This window comes from Rattus norvegicus, chromosome X, assembly GCF_021556685.1.
Source record: "Rattus norvegicus strain SHRSP/BbbUtx chromosome X, alternate assembly SHRSP_T2T, whole genome shotgun sequence".
NCBI lineage: Eukaryota > Metazoa > Chordata > Mammalia > Rodentia > Muridae > Rattus > Rattus norvegicus.
In genome coordinates, this window is record NC_141554.1 from 74,189,005 (window position 1) to 74,216,714 (window position 27,710).

Consider the following 27,710-nt stretch of genomic DNA (forward strand, 5'->3'; position numbering starts at 1 on the left):
CAAAATAAACATGGAATATCCAAACACACCAGAAAAGCAAGATCTAGTTTCAAAATCATATTTGATCATGATGCTGGAGGACTTCAAGAAAGACGTGAAGAACTCCCTTAGAGAACAAGTAGAAGCCTACAGAGAAGAATCGCAAAAATGCCTGAAAGAATTCCGGGAAAACACAATCAAACAGTTGAAGGAATGAAAAATGGAAATAGAAGCAATCAAGAAAGAACACATGGAAACATGTGTTAGAAAATCAAAAGAAGAGACAAGGAGCTGTAGATAGAAGCCTCACCAACAGAATACAAGAGATGGAAGAGAGAATCTCGGGAGCAGAAGATTCCATAGAAATCATTGACTCAACTGTCAAAGATAATGTAAAGCGGAAAAAGCTACTGGTCCAAAACATACAGGAAATCCAGGACTCAATGAGAAGATCAAACCTAAGGATAATAGGTATAGAAGAGAGTGAAGACTCCCAGCTCAAAGGACCAGTAAATATCTTCAACAAAATCATAGAAGAAAACTTCCCTAACCTAAAAAAAGAGATACCCATAGACATACAAGAAGCCTACAGAACTCCAAATAGATTGGACCAGAAAAGAAACACCTCCCGTCACATAATAGTCAAAACACCAAACGCACAAAATAAAGAAAGAATATTAAAAGCAGAAAGGGAAAAAGGTCAAGTAACATATAAAGGCAGACCTATCAGAATCACACCAGACTTTTCGCCAGAAACTATGAAGGCCAGAAGATCCTGGACAGATGTCATACAGACCCCAAGAGAACACAAGTGCCAGCCCAGGTTACTGTATCCTGCAAAACTCTCAATTAACATAGATGGAGAAACCAAGATATTCCATGACAAAACCAAATGTACACAATATCTTTCTACAAATCCAGCACTACAAAGGATAATAAAGGGTAAAGCCCAACATAAGGAGGCAAGCTATACCCTAGAAGAAGCAAGAAACTAATCGTCTTGGCAACAAAACAAAGAGAATGAAAGCACACAAACATAACCTCACATCCAAATATGAATATAACGGGAAGCAATAATCACTATTCCTTAATATCTCTCAACATCAATGGCCTCAACTCCCCAATAAAAAGACATAGATTAACAAACTGGATACGCAACGAGGACCCTGCATTCTGCTGCCTACAGGAAACACACCTCAGAGACAAAGACAGACACTACCTCAGGGTGAAAGGCTGGAAAACAACTTTCCAAGCAAATGGTCAGAAGAAGCAAGCTGGAGTAGCCATTCTAATATCAAATAAAATCAATTTTCAATTAAAAGTCATCAAAAAAGATAAGGAAGGACACTTCATATTCATCAAAGGGAAAATCAACCAAGATGAACTCTCAATCCTAAATATCTATGCCCCAAATACAAGGGCACCTACATACGTAAAAGAAACCTTACTAAAGCTCAAAACACACATTGCACCTCACACAATAATAGTGGGAGATTTCAACACCCCTCTCTCATCAATGGACAGATCATGGAAACAGAAATTACACAGAGACGTAGACAGACTAAGAGAAGTCATGAGCCAAATGGACTTAACAGATATTTATAGAACATTCTATCCTAAAGCAAAAGGATATACCTTCTTCTCAGCTCCTCATGGTACTTTCTCCAAAATTGACCATATAGTTGGTCAAAAAACGGGCCTCAACAGGTACAGAAAGATAGAAATAATCCCATGCGTGCTATCAGACCACCACGGCCTAAAACTGGTCTTCAATAACAATAAGGGAAGAATGCCCACATATACGTGGAAATTGAACAATGCTCTACTCAATGATAACCTAGTCAAGGAAGAAATAAAGAAAGAAATTAAAAACTTTTTAGAATTTAATGAAAATGAAGGTACAACATACCCAAACTTATGGGACACAATGAAAGCTGTGCTAAGAGGAAAACTCATAGCGCTGAGTGCCTGCAGAAAGAAACAGGAAAGAGCATATGTCAGCAGCTTGACAGCACACCTAAAAGCTCTAGAACAAAAAGAAGCAAATACACCCAGGAGGAGTAGAAGGCAGGAAATAATCAAACTCAGAGCTGAAATCAACCAAGTAGAAACAAAAAGGACCATAGAAAGAATCAACAGAACCAAAAGTTGGTTCTTTGAGAAAATTAACAAGATAGATAAACCCTTAGCCAGACTACCGAGAGGACCCAGAGAGTGTGTCCAAATTAACAAAATCAGAAATGAAAAGGGAGACATAACTACAGATTCAGAGGAAATTCAAAAAATCATCAGATCTTACTATAAAAGCCTATATTCAACAAAACTTGAAAATCTACAGGAAATGGACAATTTCCTAGACAAATATCAGGTACCGAAGTTAAATCAGGAACAGATAAACCAGTTAAACAACCCCATAACTCCTAAGGAAATAGAAGCAGTCATTAAAGGTCTCCCAACCAAAAAGAGCCCAGGTCCAGACGGGTTTAGTGCAGAATTCTATCAAACCTTCATAGAAGACCTCATACCAATATTATCCAAACTATTCCACAAAATTGAAACAGATGGATCACTCCCGAATTCCTTCTATGAAGCCACAATTACTCTTATACCTAAACCACACAAAGACCCAACAAAGAAAGAGATCTTCAGACCAATTTCCCTTATGAATATCGACGCAAAAATACTCAATAAAATTCTGGCAAACCGAATCCAAGAGCACATCAAAACAATCATCCACCATGATCAAGTAGGCTTCATCCCAGGCATGCAGGGATGGTTTAATATACGGAAAACCATCAACGTGATCCATTATATAAACAAACTGAAAGAACAAAACCACATGATCATTTCATTAGATGCTGAGAAAGCATTTGACAAAATTCAACACCCCTTCATGATAAAAGTCCTGGAAAGAATAGGAATTCAAGGCCCATACCTAAACATAGTAAAAGCCATATACAGCAAACCAGTTGCTAACATTAAACTAAATGGAGAGAAACTTGAAGCAATCCCACTACAATCAGGGACTAGACAAGGCTGCCCACTCTCTCCCTACTTACTCAATATAGTTCTTGAAGTTCTAGCCAGAGCAATCAGACAACAAAAGGAGGTCAAGGGGATACAGATCGGAAAAGAAGAAGTCAAAATATCACTATTTGCAGATGATATGATAGTATATTTAAGTGATCCCAAAAGTTCCACCAGAGAACTACTAAAGCTGATAAACAACTTCAGCAAAGTGGCTGGGTATAAAATTAACTCAAATAAATCAGTAGTCTTCCTCTACACAAAAGAGAAACAAGCCGAGAAAGAAATTAGGGAAACGACACCCTTCATAATAGACCCAAATAATATAAAGTACCTCGGTGTGACTTTAACCAAGCAAGTAAAAGATCTGTACAATAAGAACTTCAAGACACTGAAGAAAGAAACTGAAGAAGACCTCAGAAGATGGAAAGATCTCCCATGCTCATGGATTGGCAGGATTAATATGGTAAAAATGGCCATTTTACCAAAAGCAATCTACAGATTCAATGCAATCCCCATCAAAATACCAATCCAATTCTTCAAAGAGTTAGACAGAACAATTTGCAAATTCATCTGGAATAACAAAAAACCCAGGATAGCTAAAGCTATCCTCAACAATAAAAGGACTTCAGGGGGAATCACTATCCCTGAACTCAAGCAGTATTACAGAGCAATAGTGATAAAAACTGCATGGTATTGGTACAGAGACAGACAGATAGACCAATGGAATAGAATTGAAGACCCAGAAATGAACCCACACACCTATGGACACTTGATTTTTGACAAAGGAGCCAAAACCATCCAATGGAAAAAAGATAGCATTTTCAGCAAATGGTGCTGGTTCAACTGGAGGTCAACATGTAGAAGAATGCAGATTGATCCATGCTTATCACCCTGTACAAAGCTTAAGTCCAAGTGGATCAAGGACCTCCACATCAAACCAGACACACTCAAACTAATAGAAGAAAAACTAGGGAAGCATCTGGAACACATGGGCACTGGAAAAAATTTCCTGAACAAAACACCAATGGCTTATGCTCTAAGATCAAGAATCGACAAATGGGATCTCATAAAACTGCAAAGCTTCTGTAAGGCAAAGGACACCGTGGTTAGGACAAATCGGCAACCAACAGATTGGGAAAAGATCTTTACCAATCCTACAACAGATAGAGGCCTTATATCCAAAATATACAAAGAACTCAAGAAGTTAGACCGCAGGGAGACAAATAACCCTATTAAAAAATGGGGTTCAGAGCTAAACAAAGAATTCACAGCTGAGGAATGCCGAATGGCTGAGAAACACCTAAAGAAATGTTCAACATCTTTAGTCATAAGGGAAATGCAAATCAAAACAACCCTGAGATTTCACCTCACACCAGTGAGAATGGCTAAGATCAAAAACTCAGGTGACAGCAGATGCTGGCGAGGATGTGGAGAAAGAGGAACACTCCTCCATTGTTGGTGGGATTGCAGACTGGTACAACCATTCTGGAAATCAGTGTGGAGGTTCCTCAGAAAATTGGACATTGAACTGCCTGAGGATCCAGCTGTACCTCTCTTGGGCATATACCCAAAAGATGCCCCAACATATAAAAAAGACACGTGCTCCACTATGTTCATCGCAGCCTGATTTATAATAGCCAGAAGCTGGAAAGAACCCAGATGCCCTTCAACAGAGGAATGGATACAGAAAATATGGTACATCTACACAATGGAATATTACTCAGCTATCAAAAACAACGGCTTTATGAAATTTGTAGGCAAATGGTTGGAACTGGAAAATATCATCCTGAGTGAGCTAACCCAAAAACAGAAAGACATACATGGTATGCACTCATTGATAAGTGGCTATTAGCCCAAATGCTTGAATTACCCTAGATCCCTAGAACAAACGAAACTCAAGAGGGATGATCAAAATTTGAATGCTTCACTCCTTCTTTAAAAGGGGAACAAGAATACCCTTGGCAGGGAAGAGAGAGGCAAAGATTAAAACAGAGACTGAAGGAACTCCCATTCAGAGCCTGCCCCACATGTGGCCCATACATATACAGCCACCCAATTAGACAAGATGGATGAAGCAAAGAAGTGCAGACCGACAGGAGCCGGATGTAGATCTCTCCTGAGAGACACAGCCAGAATACAGCAAATACAGAGGCGAATGCCAGCAGCAAACCACTAAACTGAGAATAGGACCCCCGTTGAAGGAATCAGAGAAAGAACTGGAAGAGCTTGAAGGGGCTCGAGACCCCATATGTACAACAATGCCAAGCAACCAGAGCTTCCAGGGACTAAGCCACTACCTAAAGACTATGCATGGACTGACCCTGGACTCTGACCTCATAGGTAGCAATGAATACCCTAGTAAGAGCACCAGTGGAAGGGGAAGCCCTGGGTCCTGCTAAGACTGAACCCCCAGTGAACTAGACTGGTGGGGGGAGGGCAGCAATGGGGGGAGGATGGGGAGGGAACACCCATAAGGAAGGGGAGGGGGGAGGGGGATGTTTGCCCGGAAACCAAAGAATTATTATTACGTATTAAATAAATTTTAAAAAAAAGAAAAAAAAAGAACCAAACTTAGATTAGGCTCAGCAAGAGGTACCTTCCTTTACCTGCTCAGCCATCTCACTGGTCCTAAAACCCTTCAGGAAAATACAGCAATAGATGCTAGAAAATTGTGCATCCATAAGGACCTGAACTGGGACACTCAAACACCCACATGTTAAATCCAGACATGGTGAGGCACACCTATAATGCGAGCACTGGGAAGGCAGAAACAGAAAGTTCGGTATGGCTTGCAAGCCAGTTAGTCTTGCCCAGTGAGCTCCAAATACAGTGTGAGACTCTGTCTCAAAAAAAAAAAAATAAGGTGGGGGCTAAAGAGATGTTCAATGGTTAAGAGCAAATCTTGCAGGAGACCTGAGTACAGTCCCAGGGGATCTGATGCCTCTGGCCTCTATAGGCACCTGTATTCAAAGCCAAACCCACATGCAGACACATACTTAAAATAATCCTTAAAACAAACATCACCTGAATTATAATGAACAAAATTATATTTTTACCAACCTGAATATTCTGTACTTCAGTCAGAGACTTCCTGTTGAAATTTGATATGTTCATGAAGAATTTGTCAATCATTTCATGTAGTCTCCATGAATTTCCAGTTATGATCATGGTTTTAATAACTTCTGAAATAACAAAGAACAGTAAGTGTGCTATGAACTTATTGCAACTGGTTAAAGTTAGCAAAGCGTTGTCAAATTTGTTCCTAGATCTTTGGCCAAATAAATACAGCATTAAGTAAAAGCTGAAAATAAAATTTCTTTTAGCTAAAGAGAGAATACAATTACCACTGGGATTAACTTGAACTTGGTGATCACTCTACTCATTCTCTAAAAGTAAAGTGTATTGACTCCACAAAGAGTAATGCTATTATAAATAAAACTACTACAAAACAGATGTTAGCGATGCCTTCCAACTTAAAAAAACATAGAAAATTGAGGAGAATGGATATATATCCTGTAAAACTGAAATATTTATTATTACTTGCAAGCATTAGTCAAACATCAATTTATGCTGGATCTGAAGAACTGGCCTTGCTTTGTAAGGAAAAGAAATGACATGTCCAATTAGAGACAACATTGTCCAGTTATTGAATCTGTATAAATGATGTCACTATTTTCTAAACAATCTGAGCACCAGATCCTCCATATAGTCAAATCTTACCAGGCCATGGAATTCATTAGAGCCCAAAAAAAATAAAAACATGATGTAGACTCAAACTGATACCTTTCATATTATCAAAACTGAGCAATTTTTCCAACCTAGTGTAACACAGTTTCCATAAGGTACATCTTTTCCTTTCCTTCTGATTATCATACAGAATAAAAATGGCATTATACTTATTCATAAAATACAATAAAAGCATCTAACAGTGCTGAAAAGGTGTATGTCTGTAGGGGTGTGTGTGCAGTTGGGATTCAGAGCCTCATACATATTATACAACTATACTTCCAACTACAACAAACAGATCTTTAATATGCTACAATTATTTCATGTTAGAAAATAGATTCAAATAAAGACTTCACAAAGCAAACTATGTTCAAATATTTTTTATAGTGCATGGAAGCTTTAGTACCTCCTTGTGCTGGCTAGTTTTATGTCAAATTGAAACACTAATTACCTGCAAAGAGGGAACCTCAGTTGAAAAAAATGCCTCTACAAGATCTGGTATAGGGCATTTTCTTAATTAGCGACTGATGGAGGAGGTCCCACCTCATTGTGGGTGGTGCCATCCCTGGGATGGTGATCCTGGGTCCTATAAAAAAGCAGGCTGAGCAAGCCACAATGAGTAAGCCAGTAAGCGGCACCCCTCCATGGCCTCTGCATCAGCTCCTGCCTCCAGGTTCCTGCCCTGTGTAAGTTCCTGTCCTGACTTCATTTGATGACCAGAGATAAGGAAGTGTAAGCCCAATAAATCCCTTCCTCCCCAACTTTTTTGGTCATGATATATTAACCCTAACTGGACACCACAGGATAAGCAGAAATATAATAGAAAATATAGCACATCTACATTTCACACTATAGGTTATATTTTATAGGTATATTTGAAAAACTAAACCTGTGTCTTTTCTTCCTTCCATAACTTACTTAATGTAAAGATTCATATGAAATAACTTTCATATGAAAATACTAATTTCAAAATAATTCTGATCCCTTCAAAATACATTTTCAATGTAAAGCAGTGGAACAACTTAATTGACACCAGCAGAGGTGATGGCATACTGCACTCCTTTAGTATAAAACACAGTCAGAAAATCTGGGAAGGGAGTAGAGATCACACAGCTGAATAAGGGTTGCACTAGAAAGGAGAAATTTACTATTAAAAGAAGCTCACAGAAGGGTTTCTAAATGCAATCTTCCTAAGATGTGAAGACAGCATGTCACATTAAGATCATATCAAGCAAAATCATACACTGGAAACAAAAACAAAATGGTTAAACAAAGCTATCAGAATAAAGTATAATTTATGGATTGATTTCAGTCTATCTAATTTAACAAGATTCCTGCTAGCTAAAACTCTGGCATCATTCTATTATGGTGACCCTGTTAACTTGCATCAATTAATGCTAATTAGGTAGACAAGATACTACAGACAGTGTGTGTAATAAAAAATAAATATTTTCCCTGTCTTTGAAGAAGGAAATTTCTATTCTGACATGGAAAAGTCTACAAAAAAGCCTATCCATGTGCCCTGCCCAAAGCAACCTCAGTGACCTCCATTGGCTCAACCAGTCAGTCAAAAGCCAAAGCTGCTCAAAGGTCTGCCAGGGTCAGTTCACAATTCTTTTTCATGTCACAAGGGTTACATTCAACTACTTTAGGGAGAAAGAACAAAAAACAAGATGTGGTGACTCACACCTGTAATTTAAGTACTTTAGGAGCCAGCCTATAGGATAGAATAAGACTCCATCTCAAATGAGATGGCAGTGGGGTGGGGGAAGTGGGATTAGCATGCCCATAGTGCTTCAGACTCAAGGTGTTTATCAGATGCATTCTCATTTAATTTTTAATCTACTCTATACTATACAGGAAACATTATTTTGTAAAAATAGGTTCAACTTGCAGCACTGAAAAAGGTGGAAAAAGTGTAGAACAGTAATAGAGCACCTCAGCAGTCAACCTAGTAAAAACAAAGTGACATCAAAAACTGAAGTAACTTCTTAGGAGACATAAATAGAAAATAACTGTAGGTCAAGTGAAAAATTAAAAAACCATAAGGGAAAATGCACACAAAGAAGGGAAACACACACTACCACCACCACGAACAACAGCAAAATAACAGGAATCAACAATTATCAGTCTTTAATATCTCTCTACATCAATGGACTCAATTCCCCAATAAAAAGACACAGGCTAACAGACTGGACACATAAACAGGATCCATCCTTTTTGTTGCATACAAGAAACAAACCCCCACAACGAAGTTGGACATTACCTCAGAGTAAAGAGCTGGAAAAAAGTTGTCCAAGCAAACAGACTCAAGAATATCAAATTTACAAAGCACCCACAGAAATATTTTTGGGAGATTGTGCTCAAATACAGGGTCTTGTGATTGCTAGTCACACAAACGACAACCTTTCAGCCTGAAGGTTCTCTCTTGTTCTTATTATAAACTGTTATCTCTTGTTATCTCTTATAGCTAAGCCTCTTCTTTCTTCCTTTCTTTCTTCCTTTCTTTCTTTCTTTCTTCCTTCCTTTCTTTCTAAGGTAAATGTGTTATGTTGGGGGTTTTGTTATTGTTTTTCCTCTCTTTTTTCCCCAAGAGAGAGGGGAAAGTCTGTAACTCAGGTTTCTCTGTGTAGCCCTGACTGACCCAGAACTTGCTCTGTAGACTAGGCTGGCCTCAAACACAAAGTTCTGCCTGCCTCTGCCTCTTGACTGCTGGGATTAAAGGCACGTACCGTCATTGCTCAGCTAGTTCTTCCCTTTTTTTTGTAATTAAAAACTTTTTTCATACAATATTTTTTCACTGTCCCAACTCCTCAAAGATCCTACCCACCTTCCTACCCACCCAACTTCATGGCCAGATAGACAGACAGACAGACAGACAGATAGACAGAGATGTCCAAAAATTAAAACAAACAAATAATCAAGACAAAAATCAAACAAACAAAAATCCTCTACATTAAAAAAAAAACCCACAAAACACAGTCTGTTTTGACTGACTACTACTGTATGCATGGCACATGCCGTAGAGTGTGGTTGATATCCAGTAACACTCCATAAAAGAAAACTGATTTTCCCCTTTTCTAGCAGGCATCAATTGCAAATAGCTTCTTGATTAGGAATGTGTCCTCCTCCTTTTTGCAGTGCTGGGACTTTGTTTGGTGTTGTATCTGCTATCACAGTCTGTGAGTTCATGTGTGTATCAGTCCTGTTATATCTAGAAGGCATTGTTTTCTTTTTTCCCCTCCCACCAAGATATTGTTTTCTTAGAGTCATCCACTACCTCTGGCTTTTAACAATCTTTCTTTCTGCCACTTCTTCCACATAAGCCCTGCTTTTCTTGACAAAGAATACAAAGCTTAAGATCTGTTTTGTTTTGGTTTCTATGGCTACTAAAGGTTATGTATATCTATTTAAACAACTTTAATTCAAATAATAAATAAACTTCTGCTTGCTGAGAACAATGTATTAGGCACTTATGTATATCTATTTAGACAACTTTAATTCAATTAATAAATGAATTTCTGCTTGCTGAGAATAATGTATTAGGCACTGTGGTTTCTTATCTATAAACAAGGTAAGCTGCACAAAACATAGTCTTCCCTTAATATCTATGGATTTGCATCTGTGTATTCAAGGAGCTTTAAAATATTTGTAAAAGACCAGGTGCAGTAGAACAGGCCTGTATGAAGCAAGAGAATCACTTGAGGCCAGGACTTTCAGATCATCCTGAACAACAGAAAGCTGTGTCATCTGTCAGAAAATGAATGCAACTAGAGTTCATCGTATTAGGCAAAATCAGTTTCAAAAGACAAAGATTGTATAGCAGTAGTAGCTCACAACTTTAGCTGCAGCTCTTGAGAAGCAGAGGCAGGCAGATCTTTGTGAATTTGAGGCCTACCTGGTCTACAGAGTGAGTTCCAGGACAGTCAGGGCTACAAAAAGAGATCTTGTCTCAAAAAAACAAAAACAAAACTAGACACGTTTCCTGTCAGTAATGGGCCTTAGACTTTATAGATACATAAAATCATCTATGTACTGATGATATGAAACAAGTCTGGCAGTTGTGGCCCATGCCTTTAATCCCAGTACTCTGGAGGCAGAGGCAGGCAGATCTCTGTGAATCCGAGGCTAGCCTGGTCTACAGAGTGAGTTTCAGGACAGCCAGGGCTACACAAAGAGACCCTATGTTCTATTATTTAAAAAACTACAAACAAGAAAAATAAAATGTATAGGACATGCATATATTATACAAACTCTGAAATTTTATATAAAGAACTTGAACAGTGGAGGGGGTTGCTTACAAAAAAGATCCGTCAAAAGGTTAAGGGGTTGGGGATTTAGCTCAGTGGTAGAGCGCTTGCCTAGGGAGCGCAAGGCCCTGGGTTCGGTCCCCAGTTCCGAAAAAAAGAACCAAAAAAAAAAAGGTTAATAAAATCAAAAGATACATAATTAAGTCTCCACATAAGGTATTTTTACCTTTCCATTCCTAACAGAATTTACTAGTTATTTAGAGAATTGGTAAATAAAATCTCACAGACAATTATGCATTATGGTATTTTCATGATAACAGAAAAACAAAAGAAAAATTCTCATGTGAATTTTCAAATCAGCAACAAAAATCATAATCAAGATTTTCTAAGGGGCCAGAGGCTCATTGGCAGAGTATATGATTAGCATGCCTGAAGCCCTGGGTTTAATCTTTAACACACACACAAACTAATCACGATCAATTTAATAATTAAGAACATAACTGGTAATACTGCTACCATCTTTGTATTCAATATGAATGAGACACACAAGTTATTAGGTTTTGATAAATTCCTTCAATAAATGTTTAACAATATCTACCAAGACATACTTCCCTCCCTTAAGGAGTTTATATTTTCAAACATGGTATATATTGATACACATCTTTCAATCAACCAAGTTTTAACACACTCTAATTTTACAATTGACTGAAATATGCATAAAGAAGTTAACTTGCCCAGTACCACCATCATTAAGAACAAAGCCTTGAGTAGTATCAAGGGAACTCCACTTCAACGGCATCTAAATATCCGGAAAAAAATAAAACCATAGCAGCAGTGGGGGTGGTGCTGTTTGCTTGTTTTTGAAACAGGGTCTCTCAGTGTGTAGCTTTGGCTAGCCCAGGACTTTCGATATAGACTGGGCTAGCCTCACAGAGATCTGCCTGCCTCTGCCACCCAAGTGCTGGGATTAACCATCTGTTGCAGAAAACCTGACACCTTCTTCTGACCACTGCAGACATCAGGCACACAGGCGGTGCACAGACAGACATGCAGTCAAAATACCCTTGCATATAAAATAAAAATAAATGAATCTTTTTTAAAAAATTAATTTCATCTAATTCCTTATGCAGTCTAATGTGTCTACTAGAATATTTTAAATTAAATATGTAGCTCATTAATTTCTACTAGACAGGGCTGGTATTGACTACAACTATATTCAAGATTTTTTATACATTTTTGGCAGTTTCATTATATATGCTAAGTGGGCCTCAAATTCACTACGTAGTTCAGGATACCCTTAAACTCACAATCCTCCTGTGTTAGCCTCTGGGTGCTGAGATTACACACCCAGCTCTATTTTCTGAAGACTTTATGGAATAAACAATCATAAATATATCAGTAAAAGAAAATCTAAACTCGGATATTAAAATAAGTTACAAGGGCATTTATATAACAACAAACTGAAGAAGCTAAAAATCCAAAGAAAGGAAAATAAGAATTTGTCTCCAAATTAACCATAGGAAAAGGTGTTATGTGAAGCGTGGCAATGCTGTTTGCTTACTCGAGGCATGGTGTCATTATACTGCCTCAAACTAGCCTCCTATCTTGCAGGAATTACTTGTGTGTGTGTGTGTGCGCGCGCGCGCGTGTGCGCGCGCGCGCGTGTGCGCGCGCGCGCTTACCACACACATGCACATAACATGTCACCAGTATAGAGGACAGAAGACAATCGTCCAGATCTGCTTCTCTCCTTCCACCATATGGGTCTCAGTGATCAACTCAGGTCATCAGCCTTGGGGGCAAGCATCTTTACTGGCTAAGCCATCTCACCTGCCCTTACAGTGATTTTTTAAAACAATAAATAAATTTTAAATTTCTTAAAGATAAACTTTTTTATCGCCCTGATGTTGAATGGCTTGTGGATGACAGCAGTTTTCTGAAAAAATCATTTTTACAAGCAGAACATACCGTGCTGAGTTGTCTTGATACTACAGAAGCCAATGTACTCCTTCAAACCCCTGCCCTAGAGGCAAGCTAACTGCCCTTATGTAGGCCTTACTATTAGGACAAGATAAAATGTGAACCAGCCACATGGTCTCCAAGAATAAATTTATAGTATTACATGCCCATCTGCTTGCAACAACTTTTTAAATGTACTTTTAACATAGTACTTTTCAGGTTAAACAGTATAATTCTGCATCTCCTAAAATACCTGGGAAAAGCTATAGATTATGACCAGAAAATAAGCTGTGGATTGTGAATTTTGTTTCCTTACACTAGTTCATAAAAAGTTCCAAATATTATTTCTGGTACATAAATGAGAAAAACTGGAGCACTGAATACTCTGAAAAGAAACTTAAGAGACAAACCTGCATGTGTACCTCTGAAGTGCTGGACCCCCAACCCAGGGCTTCACATGTGGAAGGCAAACACTGCCTCGGAGCTACCTCCCAGCTTGTTTTCTTTTTGTTTTGCTTTGTGAAACAATATTTGAGGTATTTCTCCAGCCTCAGTGTTACAAATGTTGGGAGTATATGTCAGGTGCGGTGTTTGACACCTGCACTCTGGAAGCTGACCTAGGAAGATTGCGAATTTGAGGATAGCCTGAGCTACATAAAGTTCTGAGTCAGAGAGAGGGGCTCTTCTGGCCTCTTTGGCCTTGGAGGTAGAAGCAACATGACAAAAGAACACCGTCGTCTGGAAAGCGTCCCAATAAGATGCACACATTGTACCACACACATTGTACCACCGGCCGCTGTGGCTCTAAGAACTACCACTTTCAGAAGTTGGTCTGTGGCAAATGTGGCTACCCTGCCAAGCTCAAGAGAAAGAATAACTGGAGTGCCAAGGCTAAGAGACAAAATACCACCAGGACTGGGTGGATGTGGCACCTAAAAATTGTCTGGACGATTCAGACATGGATTCCGTGAAGGAACAACACCTAAAATCCAAAAGAGCAGCTGATGCAGCAACCACGATTGAGAATTTCAGTCAGCCATAAAATAACTGTTACCATGCAAAGCTTGGTTACCTTTAAAGTCCATGATGCTAAGGTCAGCAATGCCATCCATGTATTAAATGTCCGGATCCAGCCTATTGAACAAGAAAATATTTTAATACTCCACCCTTTATTCTCTAATTTCTTAAAAAGACACTTTTTTCCAGACAACTATGCCCATTACATATTACCTAAAAGTACAGGGAAGTTGAGGAAGCTGAAAATCCAGGAGAAACGTTGTTAAGGAGAGAGGTTTCTGCTGTCCCGCAACCGAAAAGCTTGCTCGTCTCTGGCGGCCCAACGGCCCAAGGCCGGAAGGCGAGGTTCAGGGCTCTGTCACAGCTAGTCATGTTCTGTGATTGGTCTGTCCCGCACACACTGCCCCGCCCTCTTTATGCAAATAGATTGAGTCATACTTTGTGATTGGTCTGTTTCGGTGTTCAAACACTCTCGTGCATATCCCATCGGCCCCCTCGCTCTTGGCTGCGTTTTTTGGCGCCTTTTTCCCGCTCTACGTGGCCTTCCACTAACGGTCGCTGAGCTGAATTGGCGCTGCTTAGCCCTCCTTCCCCTACCCACAAACCTCTCGTTCTGAAGATATTACCTCAGAGCATCTCTAAGAAGTATTGTCAAATGTCTGTTTCTTCTTGGTAGTTCTAAACCCTGGGCTGCAGATGCGGGGCCCTGAGTTCGATAATACACACATATATACATAAACACACGTAATAAACAAGATGAAAGAAAAGACTGGACCACTTCCTATCCACTAAACCTCTCGCCCGCTGAAACTACAGCCTTTAAATGTGCCTCACACGCTCCTCAGGAGAGCAAAGCTCCTTCCCCTCTATTACATCATCAAAAACCACTCCCAATTGTCCTTTACGATATATTGATTCTCTGCCTTGGAATCCTGTCTAAATTCTCTACACTGGATGAAACCAGAACGAGACTTATCAGGACAAGGTCTAGACGTAAGAACAGAAGTGGACTACCATTCAAAGGAAGGACAGATGGCCAGGATTATAGAAAAACAAGAACAAGAATTCACTCATACACACGCTACAAAAACAGTGTACACAGAGCTACTCAGTGTTTCAAACTGGCAAGGTATCCCAGCACAGTAGCACAGGCTACTAGTGTCACCAGTCAGAGGCTAAAGCAAGAGAATCCCTTGAGTCAAGGCATTCTAGATCGCCTGGGAAGCATAGTAAAACCCCAGCAAAGAAATAAATAAATAGTGTCAAAATTCGGAAAAAGAAGAAATTGTGCACTCGAGGCAGGGAGGCTAACCGCAGACCTTCATATCTCCCTCCATGCCTGAGTCCCAATCCCCAAGTCTCATCCCCAGTTCGTAGAGTCTCATCCCCAGTTCGTAGCAGACCCACCTGCCGCTGTCTCTCCTTACTCTCTACCTCCCTCCCCCTTCCCAAGGGACTAAACAGATCCCCATGGAAAACCAAGCTTTCATCCTGCGGACAGCTTCACCCTGCCCTCCTACCCATCCCTTTCCCTAAATGTCAGCACCTAGAAAAAACGTTTTGCCTGGAATCACCGTGGACTTCCCTATGAGGCAACACAGAACCACCACGCTCTCCTAAGAACCACAGAGGGTAACAGAAACCCAAGACAAGACCAGAGATCAGCACCGATGTAACTGCTTGTATTACTGAGATGGGTAGGCTGATTCCATGACAGGCTCCTATCCCAGAATTCCCCTAACGTGCTTTAAATCAGGCCTGTGAGCTTACTTCTGGGTCTTTCTATCTTGGTAATGGGAGACTCCAGCATGCTGGACTTCTGCAGGATAAGAGCATTTACATACTATTTGAGTCTGGGTATCATCCTTCAGTGAATCATGAACCCTTATTTTGCGAATCCTAATTATGTTCCCCCAAAAAACTGTTTTCACTAGAGGGTCTACACATAGCTTCTGGGAACCTGTCCGGAGCTGGTTCTGATTGGTAAATAAACATGCCAGAAGCCAGTAGCTGGGAAGGACAGACAGAGGCGGGATTCTAGGATTCCCCCAGCTTGAGACTGGGAGGAGAAGAAAAGAGATCCACCATACTTTAGAAGAGTGTGACGAGAGGACAGAGTCTGCCATGGAGTAGAAAGGCAAGGAGAACACCCCGGCTCTGGGCCAAGAAAAACGTGACCCAGACGGCTGACTAATTGGAGTTAGAGCAGCCAAGACTGAATATAGAAATGAGTAAGTAGTAACTCGGAATTATCGGCGGGAGCTAGATTCTAGCAGCATAGATGCAGTCACCCAGCTATCGTGCTGCTTAAGGCATGTTAAAAGGCTCTGTGTGTGTGTGTGTGTGTGTGTGTGTGTGACTGTGATGGTGGTGGTAGTGGTGTGTGTGTGTGTGTATGTGAGTGTGGTGGTGGTGGTAGTGGTGTGTGTGTGTGTGTGTGTGTGAGACTGTGGTGGTGGTGGTAGTGGTGTGTGTGTGTGTGTGTGTGTGTGTGTGTGACTGTGGTGGTGGTGGTAGTGGTGTGTGTGTGTGTGTGTGTGTGACTGTGGTGGTGGTGGTAGTGGTGTGTGTGTGTGTGTGTGTGTGACTGTGGTGGTGGTGGTAGTGGTGTGTGTGTGTGTGTGTGTGACTGTGGTGGTGGTGGTAGTGGTGTGTGTGTGTGTGTGACTGTGGTGGTGGTGGTAGTGGTGTGTGTGTGTGTGTGTGTGACTGTGGTGGTGGTGGTAGTGGTGTGTGTGTGTGTGTGTGTGACTGTGGTGGTGGTGGTAGTGGTGTGTGTGTGTGTGTGTGTGTGTGTGTGTGTGACTGTGGTGGTGGTGGTAGTGGGGTGTGTGTGTGTGTGTGTGTGTGTGTGTGTGTGTGTGTGTGTGTATCTTCCATTCGGGAACATAAACCACTGAGGTGGGTAGCCTCTGAGTGTGAAAACCAGAAAACCAATAGGTCTTTGGGGTTTTTTGGTTTTTTGGTTTTTGTTTTGTTTTGTTGTGTTGTGTTTTTTAGTTTGGTTTGGTTTGGTTTGGTTTGGTTTGGTTTGGTTTGGTTTGGTTTTGGTTTTGGTTTATAGAGACGGGTTTTCTCTGTGTGGCTTTGAATATCCTGAAACTCACTCTGTGGACCAGGCTTGCCTCAAATTCAAAGGGATGTGCCACCACTATCTAGCTATTATTTTTTTTCGGAGCTGGGGACCGAACCCAAGGCCTTGCGCTTGTTAGGCAAACGCTCTACCACTGAGCTAAATCCCCAACCCACTGTCTAGCTATTTTATTTTATTCTTTAAAGCATGAATTTGAAAAGATGGGGTTGGGGATTTAGCTCAGTGGTAGAGCGCTTGCCCAGGAAGCGCAAGGCCTTGGGTTCGGTTCCCAGCTCCGAAAAAAAAGAACCAAAAAAAAAAAAAAGAATTTGAAAAGACTGGAAAAAAATTTAGTTCCAGGATAGTTTTGCCCAAGAGTTTAAGAGCATCGGCTACTCTCCACAGACTCAGGTAACTCACCTCCATCTGTAACCCCTGTTCCAGGGGATCAGAGACCATATTCTGGCCTCCACAGGCATTGTACCCACATAGTGCCCATACATACAGGCAAAAAAACTCACATACATAAATACAAATAACAATTTAATTTGTAAATCTGCAGTTCCAAGGCATGCCTCTGTTGCTCCTGCTCATATCAAATCTGATGTTTTGAATCTGACTTTAATGTAATCCAGGTCCATTATGCCAGCACCCTACCCTCTGACCTACATCTCCAGTATCTCCTGTCGAATCTAAAACTACCCATTGCCTGTCCTTCAGACTCACAGCAAGTTTATAAATCCCATTGTGGTGGTTAGAATATGCTTGGCCCATGGGAAGTGGCACTATTATGAGGTGTGGCCTTATTGGAGGAAGTGTGCCACTGTGGGGATGGGCTCTGAGATCTCCTAGCTTCCTGGAAGACAGTCTTCTCCTAGTTCCCTTTGGAACAAGATGCAGAACTCTCAACTCCTCCTGCACCATGCCTACCTGGATGCTGCCATGTTCCTGCCTTGATGGTAATGGTCTGAACCTCTGAAACAGTAAGCCAGCCCCAAGATTTGCCTTGGTCATGGTGTCTCTTTACAACAAGGAGACCCTAAGACACCCATCAACCTTCAAATGGTTCTAGGCAGCATAGAATATATGGATAAATAAACTTGTTTCCACCTAGTACACATACAACGCCTCCAAGTAAGAAAAAGACTTATACTAAAATTTCCATAAAGCCACGAACCAGCCTCCAGATTTGCAGACAAACCAAATATCAATACATTAGCAAGCATGTTATAAATCCTGGCTTCTATCCCAAGTTCCCCTAAAAAATTTTAAATTATTAGCATTTTTTTCATCCTGTGATAAAACCTTATGTGGCATTCTTTTAAGCCCTGGGCATCTCAATCAGCTTTGGGGTGGACGGTCATAACAGGATTATAAGCAGAGACCTAGGTTCCTATACTGAAAACATTAACAAAGTTCCTTCCTAACTCTGACAGTATCAGTATTAGAATCCATCATTATATATGATGAAGGGGTGATAGGTTATCTAAACTAATTTCTTTATCCCCTTCAAATTTCTCTGCAGACACCTAGCCATGCATGAAAACACAAGCATTTAATCCCAGTACTCAGAGGGCAAAGGCAGGCAGATCTCTGTGAGTCTGAAGTAAGAATGACACTCTGGGTTTTGGATTTGGGTCTTTTTTTGGTTGGTTGGTTGGTTGGTTTTTGCTTTATTTTGTTTTTAGTTTCTGCATCTAGAGAACACAAAGCAATGAAGAAATGGAAGACAGAAAACACAGCAATCCTTCCTTTGCCTGCTGTTTTGCTTCCAAAAAATGGTCACTTATAATCTAAAAAGATAGCATGGGAAACTTGTTAAATAATTTATAATTTTGGTTGCTTTTATTAAAGAAGTTTATAATAAATATTGCCATAATTCTTCTGACCTTTTTTGTGCATGATTTATAGATTATCTTTATCATAGATGTGAATATAGAAAATTACATAGTATGTAGGGTCCAGAACTGTCCATGTTCTTAATTCCCCACTGGAGGCTTTGGAATGTAGTCTAAGGGGAGTATTGTACTGTGATTAATGCCCGGGCTTCTCCATCATCCTAGAGTTAACTAAATCCTCCTGTATCACATAATGTGTAGCCTTGTGCTTTTAGAGTCCAGTTGCTGCAATTCAACCTAATTTCATCATATACAAAATGGGAATGAAAGTAGTTCTAGACTTCTGCTTCAATGAATAATTTATATTTAAAATATAGTATGGGGGTCCAAATAGAATACAGTAAACATCAACTGTCACTTTCCATTATCATTTCCCATCTCCCGGTTGGTGAATTAAAGGCTTCTTAGTGCCATCACCACATCTAAATTTCTAATACAATTGTAGTTTCTTTATTAATAATCAGATAAATAATGCATCATAGAGCCCTTAAGTCTTAATAATGATTTAATGCTGGAAAAGATATACAAGAGGCTGGAGATATGACTCAGTGGTTAAGAGCACTGACTGAGGACCCAGGTTCAATTCCCAGCATCGACATGACAGCTCACAACTGTCTGTAACTCCATTTCTAGGGGATTTAACACCCACACACAAACATACATGCCAACATAACTCCGATGCATACAAAATAAATAAAAAGCCTTTTTTGAGACCAAGTTTCTCTGTGTAGCCCTGGCTATCCTGGAACTCGTTCTGTAGACCAGGCTGGCCTCAAATTCACAAATCCACCTGCCTCTGCCTCCCAAGTGCTGGGATTAAGAAGTCATTTTTTAAAACAAGGTATACTGAAATCACATAACTATTGGCTAATATTAATTGTAAGCAGGACTACTATAATGTCAGAGATCACACTGCAGTAAAAGGATCAGTGAATAAAGGAAAATACACAAAAAAGATAGAAATTTGTATATTGCATGAGTATCTCCAATTGTTTCGTTCTTAATATGACCTCTTTCGATGCTACACTTAACATGCCATAGATTTTTCCTTGTCCTAGAATAAGCTGTAAATTTTCTGTCCTATCATTTAACAAAATGTTGTGGAAATAGTGAAATAGATAGTACTATAGATGAGTGGATACCTTGAACTCTAAAATGGGAGCATGAAAAGATCCTCGTTAACTGAATGGATTCAAAGAGAAAAAGAGAGCAAGAATGCCAACCAATTAACTAGGTCTCATGACTCCCTGTTAACAGAATAAAAGATTCTAAGAATAAGCATGCAATGACAGTCAGAAAATTTCTAAAAGCAAATTATCAACAGTATGAGAAAGGCCAGTTTGTTCCTCCAGATAATAAAACTACTGTGAATAAAATTATATGGTAATATTACAGATAGATAAAAGAACAGAATAGAAAGCTAGGTGTGATGGCACACACTCTTCATCCCAGCACTAGGGAGGCAGAGGCAGGTGAATATCTGAGTTCAAGGCCAGCCTAATCTACAGAGTGAGTTCCAGGACAGCTGGGGCTACACAGAGAAACACTGACTCAAAACAGAAAGAAAAAAAAAGAAAGGAAGGAAGGAAAAAAGGAGGAAAAGAAGAAAAGAAAAATGGAGTCTATAAATAAATACACCCAAATACATACAATATAGAAACTATCTAAATCCACGGGGTAAAGAATCATTCAAGAAAAAAAAGTTGAAACACCTGGATAGCCATTTCTTTTCTTTTTAAGGCAAATAACAACAACAAACAACAACAACCAAGATCCTTACTATTTCACAAACCAAAGTAAATTCTAGAGCATGATCTAGGGCCAGAAACACAAAGGAAAATAATAAGGGCTGTGTTGGGGGTGGGGCATATTTGGGGGGAAATAGTCCTGTTGTGTTTTTGTTTGGTTGGTTTTGGTTTTCCAACCATGAAGATTAAACCTTGGGCCTCACACATGCTAGACAAGTGCTCTAGCCTCAGGACTAGTAACTTCATTGTTGATCTTTCTATTTTTTGAGATAAGTTCTCACTATACAGCTATGCCTGAAGCCCATTATGTAGACTAGGCTTGCCTCAAATTCACAAAGATTTGTCTGCTGGGGTTAAAGGCATATGCCCAGCATGTTTGGCCCCAAATAAGTTTCAGAAATACATTAAAAATAAATTCTTACAAATGGAAAAATAAACAGAGGTGAAAGAAAAAGCATACTAGAAAAGATTTTCCGATATATATGTATGTAAAAGTACTTTTATTCACCTGAAGTAATTGTCATTTCTGAGGCTTACCGCCTCTGTCTGCTAACCTAGGCCTAATCCTGGAAGGTTCTAACCTTCATAAAAGCTAATCTAGACCTAGGATGTTTTCAACCTCTGAGACTTGCGAACCGAATAAGTTCACCATTTCTAGCTCTATCTGCAAAAGCTCTGGGTTTGATTGAGACATGCTGCCTCAAAAAATAAGGTGGAAGGGCTATCACAGATGATTCCTGACATCAACTTTGGGGCTTCACATGCATGCCTGCCCATAAGCATTTGCAGGCATACGTGTGTGTGTGTGTGTGTGTGTGTGTGTGTGTGTGTGTGTGTCTCCACAGAGATACACAACGTGCATGCACAAATGCACACGAGAAAAGAAAAAATAGGAAATAACTTAAAAAATTTTAAAACATATAAAAAGGCCAACTGGTAAAAGGTTCAGCTGGTAAAAGTGCTTGTCCTGCAGGCCTGGAAAGATGAAGTCAATCTCTAAAACTCACAGAAATGTGGGAAAAGAACCAACTCCACAGTAAGCCATCTTACTTGCACAGGCATGCTGTGGCATGAAGGCTCACACAGTATCATGTACCTACAGACAACAGTAATAAGTAAAATGTCAGATTTTAAAAGCAAAATTTTATAGAGAAGATAAGCACTTAAATAAAATTATATTCACGTTGGAATCAAAATGTCTAGAACAGTAGTACTGATATGCCAATATATCTACCTTTGAGTAGTGGAATTTAGGAAAATTCTCTCTTCTTTCAACTACTGAGAATCAAACCCAGGGTTTCATGCATGACAGGCAAAGAACTCTGCCACTGAGTACACATTTTTTTTTATATTTTTGTGCATTCTTAATCTCTCTACAATGAACCTTTGGGTTTTTTTTAAGATTTATTTATTTCATGTATGTGAGTACACTGTAGCTGTCTTCAGACACACCAGAAGAAGGCATCGGATCCCATTACAGATGGTTGTGAGCCACCATGTACTTGCTGGGAATTGAACTCAGGACCTCTGGAAGAGCAGACAGTGCTCTTAACCGCTGAACCACCTCTCCAGCCCCCATGAACACTTGTTTTTATCATTACAAGAAAAAGTTAATGTCCATAAGGAAAAATACAGAGAAAGATGAAGGTTTTATCTGATTGGCATATATTTTCCCCAACAAAATAGGAGGTAAACTTAAGAATGAGAGTAGGAGGAAATGACATGACAAATACAAAGGAGGTAAGAACAAGCCGTTTAAAAGAGCAAGACAAGAGCATTTTCAGACACATACATGTGTGAGCATCATTAATGTGCCCAGTCATGTCTGCAACAATACTGAATTGCACAGGTTAAAGGGCAGCTAGGAATGTTTGCATTACTGCAGGGGCTGGAAGGGAATCTGGAGTTTTGACTGGCGAGTTGGAAGCACTTGCAAAATAGTAATACTAATAATATAAATGCAGGAATTTAGGTGGGTAAGAAGACAAGCAAAGACTGAAAGAGAATGATGAAAAGAGAAAGTGTGTGGGAAGGGTCAGTGATGTTAATGGATGCATCACATGGTGTCAAAGAACTGTAGTGGGGTTATTTGAACAAGTTTAGCAGGGGAAGCACAGCAAGTTGAAGGTGAAGAACCTGCTTGAATTGGTGATTTCAGAAACCTCGATTCTGGCAAGCTTTATTGTCTAGCAATATGAGTGACACATAATTATGTACACTTATAAGGTATAGTGTAATCCTTCAATACACACTGTACACAATGCGTAATGATCAGATCAGGGTAATTAGCACCTCCAGCTGCTCAAACATGTGCCATGTCTCCTTGTTTTTTTCTTTTTTAGACAAGGCCTCACTCAGGCTAGCCTTAAATTGGCAATCCTCCAGCCTTTGTCTCCAGATGCTAAGATGCTAGACATGTACCACTGCGCCTACATATTCTCTAAGATCTCTCCCTCTCCCTCTATCCTCCATCCCACTCTCTGTTAGTTTTCAGAGCTGGAGTAAGAATCCAGGGTATTTGGCAAGTATTCTACCACTTGAGCTACTACTCCTAGACCAACACCACTAATAATTTAAATTTATTTTCACATAAAAACATTAAAATGTTCATAGTAATTCTGTGCCATATTGTGATACGATACACATATACATGGTATAATGTTCAAAGTACAGTAAACAAGTCTTAGATGTATACCCAAAGGGCAATGGAGTTGGTAGACTGGTGCCCTAGAAGCCACAAAACCTGGGTTTGATTCCTAGAACCCCAGGAAACCAGGCAACATAGCACATGCCTATAATCCTAGCACCCAGGAAGTAGAGGCGATAAGACCAGTTCAAAGTCATCCTTAACCACATGTAATAGCTAGATCAAGGGCAGCCTATCTAAAAATTAAGTACTAAAAAAGAAAGAGGGCTGGAGAGATGGTTCAGAGGTCCTGAGTTCAATTCTCAGCAACCACATGGTGGCTCACAATCACCTGTAATGAGATCTGATGCCCTCTTCTGACCTGCAGGCATACATGCATTTATTTATTATGTATTATGTATACATAATAAATAAATGATATTTAAAGGAAAGAAAGAAAAGAAGGAAGGAAGGAAGGAAGGAAGGAAGGAAGGAAGAAAGAAAGAAAGAAAGAAAGAAAGAAAGAAAGAAAGAAAGAGGGCTGGAGAGATGGTTCAGAGGTCCTGAGTTCAATTCTCAGCAACCACATGGTGGCTCACAATCACCTGTAATGAGATCTGATGCCCTCTTCTGACCTGCAGGCATACATGCATTTATTTATTATGTATTATGTATACATAATAAATAAATGATATTTAAAGGAAAGAAAGAAAAGAAGGAAGGAAGGAAGGAAGGAAGGAAGGAAGGAAGGAAGGAAGGAAGAAAGAAAGAAAGAAAGAAAGAAAGAAAGAAAGAAAGAAAGAAAGAAAGAGGGCTGGAGAGATGGCTCAGCAGCAGTTAAGAGCACTGACTGCTCTTCCAGAGGTCCTGAATTTGATTCCCAGAAACCACATGGTGGCTCACAACCACCTGTAATGGGATCTGATGCCCTCTTCTGTTGAGTCTGAAGTCAGCTACAGTGTACTCGTATGCATAAAATAAATAAATCTTTAAAAAAAAAAGAAAAGAAAGAGAGAGAGAGAGAGAGAGAGAGAGAGAGAGAGAGAGAGAGAGAGAGATATGCTATCTAAGGCTCAGGACACATTGGAAAGAGAGAGAGGCTGAAAGAAAGCATGGACCATCTGATGGGGGAGGTGCTGTGAAATGTGGTCTTCTAGGCATAACATGGCCATCACATTGATGAATCCACAGTATCTATGTTCACCTGCAGAAGATCAATCCCACAAGGTCAATCAGCATTCCAGACGGCAGCACTAATTGAACTCAGTGAGTCACAAAAAAATGAGAAAACAAAAACACCCAAACAAGTCAAACAAACAAAAAAGGGTGAGAGCGCTATGTGGGGGAGGAGCATTACAGGAGGGGCAAATTGGGTATGGCTATTTTCAAGATATGTTCCATACAAATATTACTATCAAAAAATAAACAAAAGTTTTTAAAGTTTTTTTTTTTTTTTGGACATGTTCTTACTTTTGTAGCTCAGGCTGGTCTGAAACTGGCTCTGTAGAGCAGTCTGGCCTCTAACTCTTATAGATTTACTTGTCTCGGCCTCCTAAGCACTGAAATAAAGACAATAGCATCACACCCAGCTAAATATAAATTAGTTTATATGCTAACTTAAAAAGAATTAATTAGAAGCTGGAGAAATGGATGTCATTAAGAGCAAACACTGCTCTTCCTAAGGACCTGAGTTCAATTCTCTGCACCCACACCAAGTGGCTGACAACTGCCTGTAACCCCAACTCCAGAGGGTCTCACATCTCTGACCTCTATGGGCAGTTGCATTCATTGACAGGTACCCACACCCCCACATACATACTCATAATTAAAATAATAAAAATCTTTTCAAAAAGAAAATTAATTACAAAATAAAACAGAGTAAAGTTTCCACTGTTATGGTTTAAACATCACTCTCTGTTTGACTGCATTTGGAATCACCCTTTTGTGTGTGTCTTTGAGGGAGCTTCCAGGAAGATTTAACTAAGGATGAAAAATCCACCCTGAATGTGGACAGCACCATCACCGGGCTGGGGTCTCAGGCGAAATAAAAAGAGAAAACTGAGAAATCTTGCTGAGCGCTCTCTTTCTGGTTGGTACCACAGACCAAGCTGTTTTTCTCACCATGTGTTCTCCTCATGATGAGCTACATCTCCGAGAACTGTGAGAAAAAGAAAAAGAAGTTCCTTATTAAGTTGTCTTTTTTTTGTCCAATATTTGATCATAGCAATGAGATAAATGATGAAAACATTCAAAATCCTTTCTTCTGGCTTGTTGGATATATTATTATTACCTATAGTCATCCTACTGGGTAATAGCATATCATTTCTACATATTGGGATCCTTTGAATTCCTCTCTACAGTCCTTTGAGGTATTTGAAAATACAGTTAAACTATCGGTGCTACAGAACAAACAGTAGGAATTATTCTTCCCATCTCACTGTATTCGGGTATCATTATCTAACTGTAACTGCCCCCAACCCAACACGCACTTCCTGCCACACTTTCCACAGGTCTGGCCTTAATGGAATCTTCTCTTTCCTAGCTTTTCGCTTTACTCCTTCAAAAATCCTAGGCTGTGGACAAACAGAATGTTAAGCTTTCCCATCTTGTTGCTTTTATGTACAAACCCTCCCAATTTCCAAACTGACACATTTTACCCCTTTTGATTGCTTTAAGGAGTGTCTCATGTTGCCCAGGCTGGACTCAAGCTCACTAGCCAAAACTGAGCTAGAACTCCGCCCCCTGAAGGCTGAGATGACACACCTATACCGTCACATTGGGCTCATTCTACAGGTCATTTTTAAACCTCAGAAAAAAGCCTTAATTTCAACAAAGACTTCCTCAAACCACCTGAGACCTCACGTGAAATTTCATGGTAATTCATGCACACCTGTCTGGGGACACTTCTAACTTCCTACTTTGTGTCTTTTTGTTTATTTAGGTCAATTTTATATGTCTTCTCAAGGAAATCAAGATTAGAGCATACCTAAATCAATTTTCCATGCAGTCTTCAAGCCCAGTAACAAGAGATTACTCACTAGGTTAAGCACATGAATGTTTCCAGTATATAGTATGTGATTATTTTAGCTATTGCACAGCCAAACATTTTTAAACAGTTGAATAGCTATTTTACTGCATATTAGGGAAGTACCCCCTTTTCCATCTTAGATATTGGTCAGAATATTTTTTAAATAAGCATATTTTCCAGGCAGGGGTGAACACCATTAATTCCAGCACTCAGGAGGCAGAGGCGAGCAGGAGTTTGAAGTCAGCCTGATCATAAAGAGTGCATTCGAGGACAGGCAGAGCTACACAGAGAGACACTGTCTCAAAAAAACAAACCAAACAAACAAATAAATACAATAAGTATATTTAGCTAAGGGGTGTGGCTCAATTCATAGACCTAACATACATGAAGTCCATGAGCTTTAATACCTGAAGAGGGATTTTATGTGTATGAGTACTTTGCCTGTTTGTATTTCATGCACCATGTGCACACCTGGTGCCTGCAAAGGCCAGAAGAGGGCATAGGATCACCCAGAACTGGAATTATGCTTGTGAACCACTGTATGGGTGCTGAGAATTCAACTTAGTTTCCCTGAAAGAACCTGTGCTCCCAACCACTGAACCATCATCCAGTCTCGTATTTACTTTTTTTTTTTTTGCGTTTTTAAAAGATTTATTCATTATTCAAGTACACTGTCGCTGTCCTCAGACACACCAGAAGAGGGCATCGGATCCCATTACAGATGGTTGTGAGCCACCATGTGATTGCTGGGACCCGAACTCAGGACCTCTGAAAGAGCAATCAGTGTTCTTAACCGTTGAGCCATCTCTCCAGCCCTCATATTTACTTTTTAAAATGATTTTATTTGAAATAAATATCACTCTCCCCCTCCCCCTCGCCCCCTTCCCCTTTACACTCTCAAGTTGACTGCCACTTTTCTTTTTAATAACGTTAAGGATCTTGTATTTGTCATTTCTTTTTTCCGGAAATGACAGAACTAGTACTCATTTTTCTACCAGGATATTTATTCTACTGACTTGTAACAGCTCCTTACATATAAAGGAAATTATATAACTTCTGACTCGTTTTTCTGTTTTATCCTGGGACACTCTAGTTCCACCAAGTTTCTATCACATATGACCTGTGTTGATGACTTTTAAATCTATAACCCTGGTCTGTAACCTCTAGTTCTAATTGTTGACTGTCTTTACCTATGTGACACTAAACTCGCACACAGGTTTCTAAACACATCAGACCTGTGACTGAATTTTCTTCTGACCTCAGTCTTTTGAACATATGTTACTAGGGCACACTGGCCTAAATGTCATCTGTAAAATACAATTATATTGACTTCATAAGCTAATAACAAAATGAGATTCAGAACTGGCATAAATATT

General features: G+C 39.8%; 1 protein-coding gene across 1 annotated transcript in view; it reads right to left on the reverse strand.

Annotated features, from left to right (window-relative positions):
- Tex11 (testis expressed 11) overlaps positions 1 to 14,290 on the reverse strand; it is a 262,965-nt gene extending 248,675 nt beyond the window's left edge. Inside the window, exons 1-3 of the mRNA NM_001433345.1 lie at positions 14,175 to 14,290; positions 14,017 to 14,078; positions 6,070 to 6,191 (exon numbers count right to left, since the gene is read on the reverse strand). Of these exons, the coding sequence (NP_001420274.1) occupies positions 6,070 to 6,191; positions 14,017 to 14,056 (162 nt within the window). The 5' untranslated portion in view covers positions 14,057 to 14,078; positions 14,175 to 14,290. The remainder of the gene's footprint in view (positions 1 to 6,069; positions 6,192 to 14,016; positions 14,079 to 14,174) is intronic.
- Between the last annotated feature and the right edge of the window lie 13,420 nt (positions 14,291 to 27,710).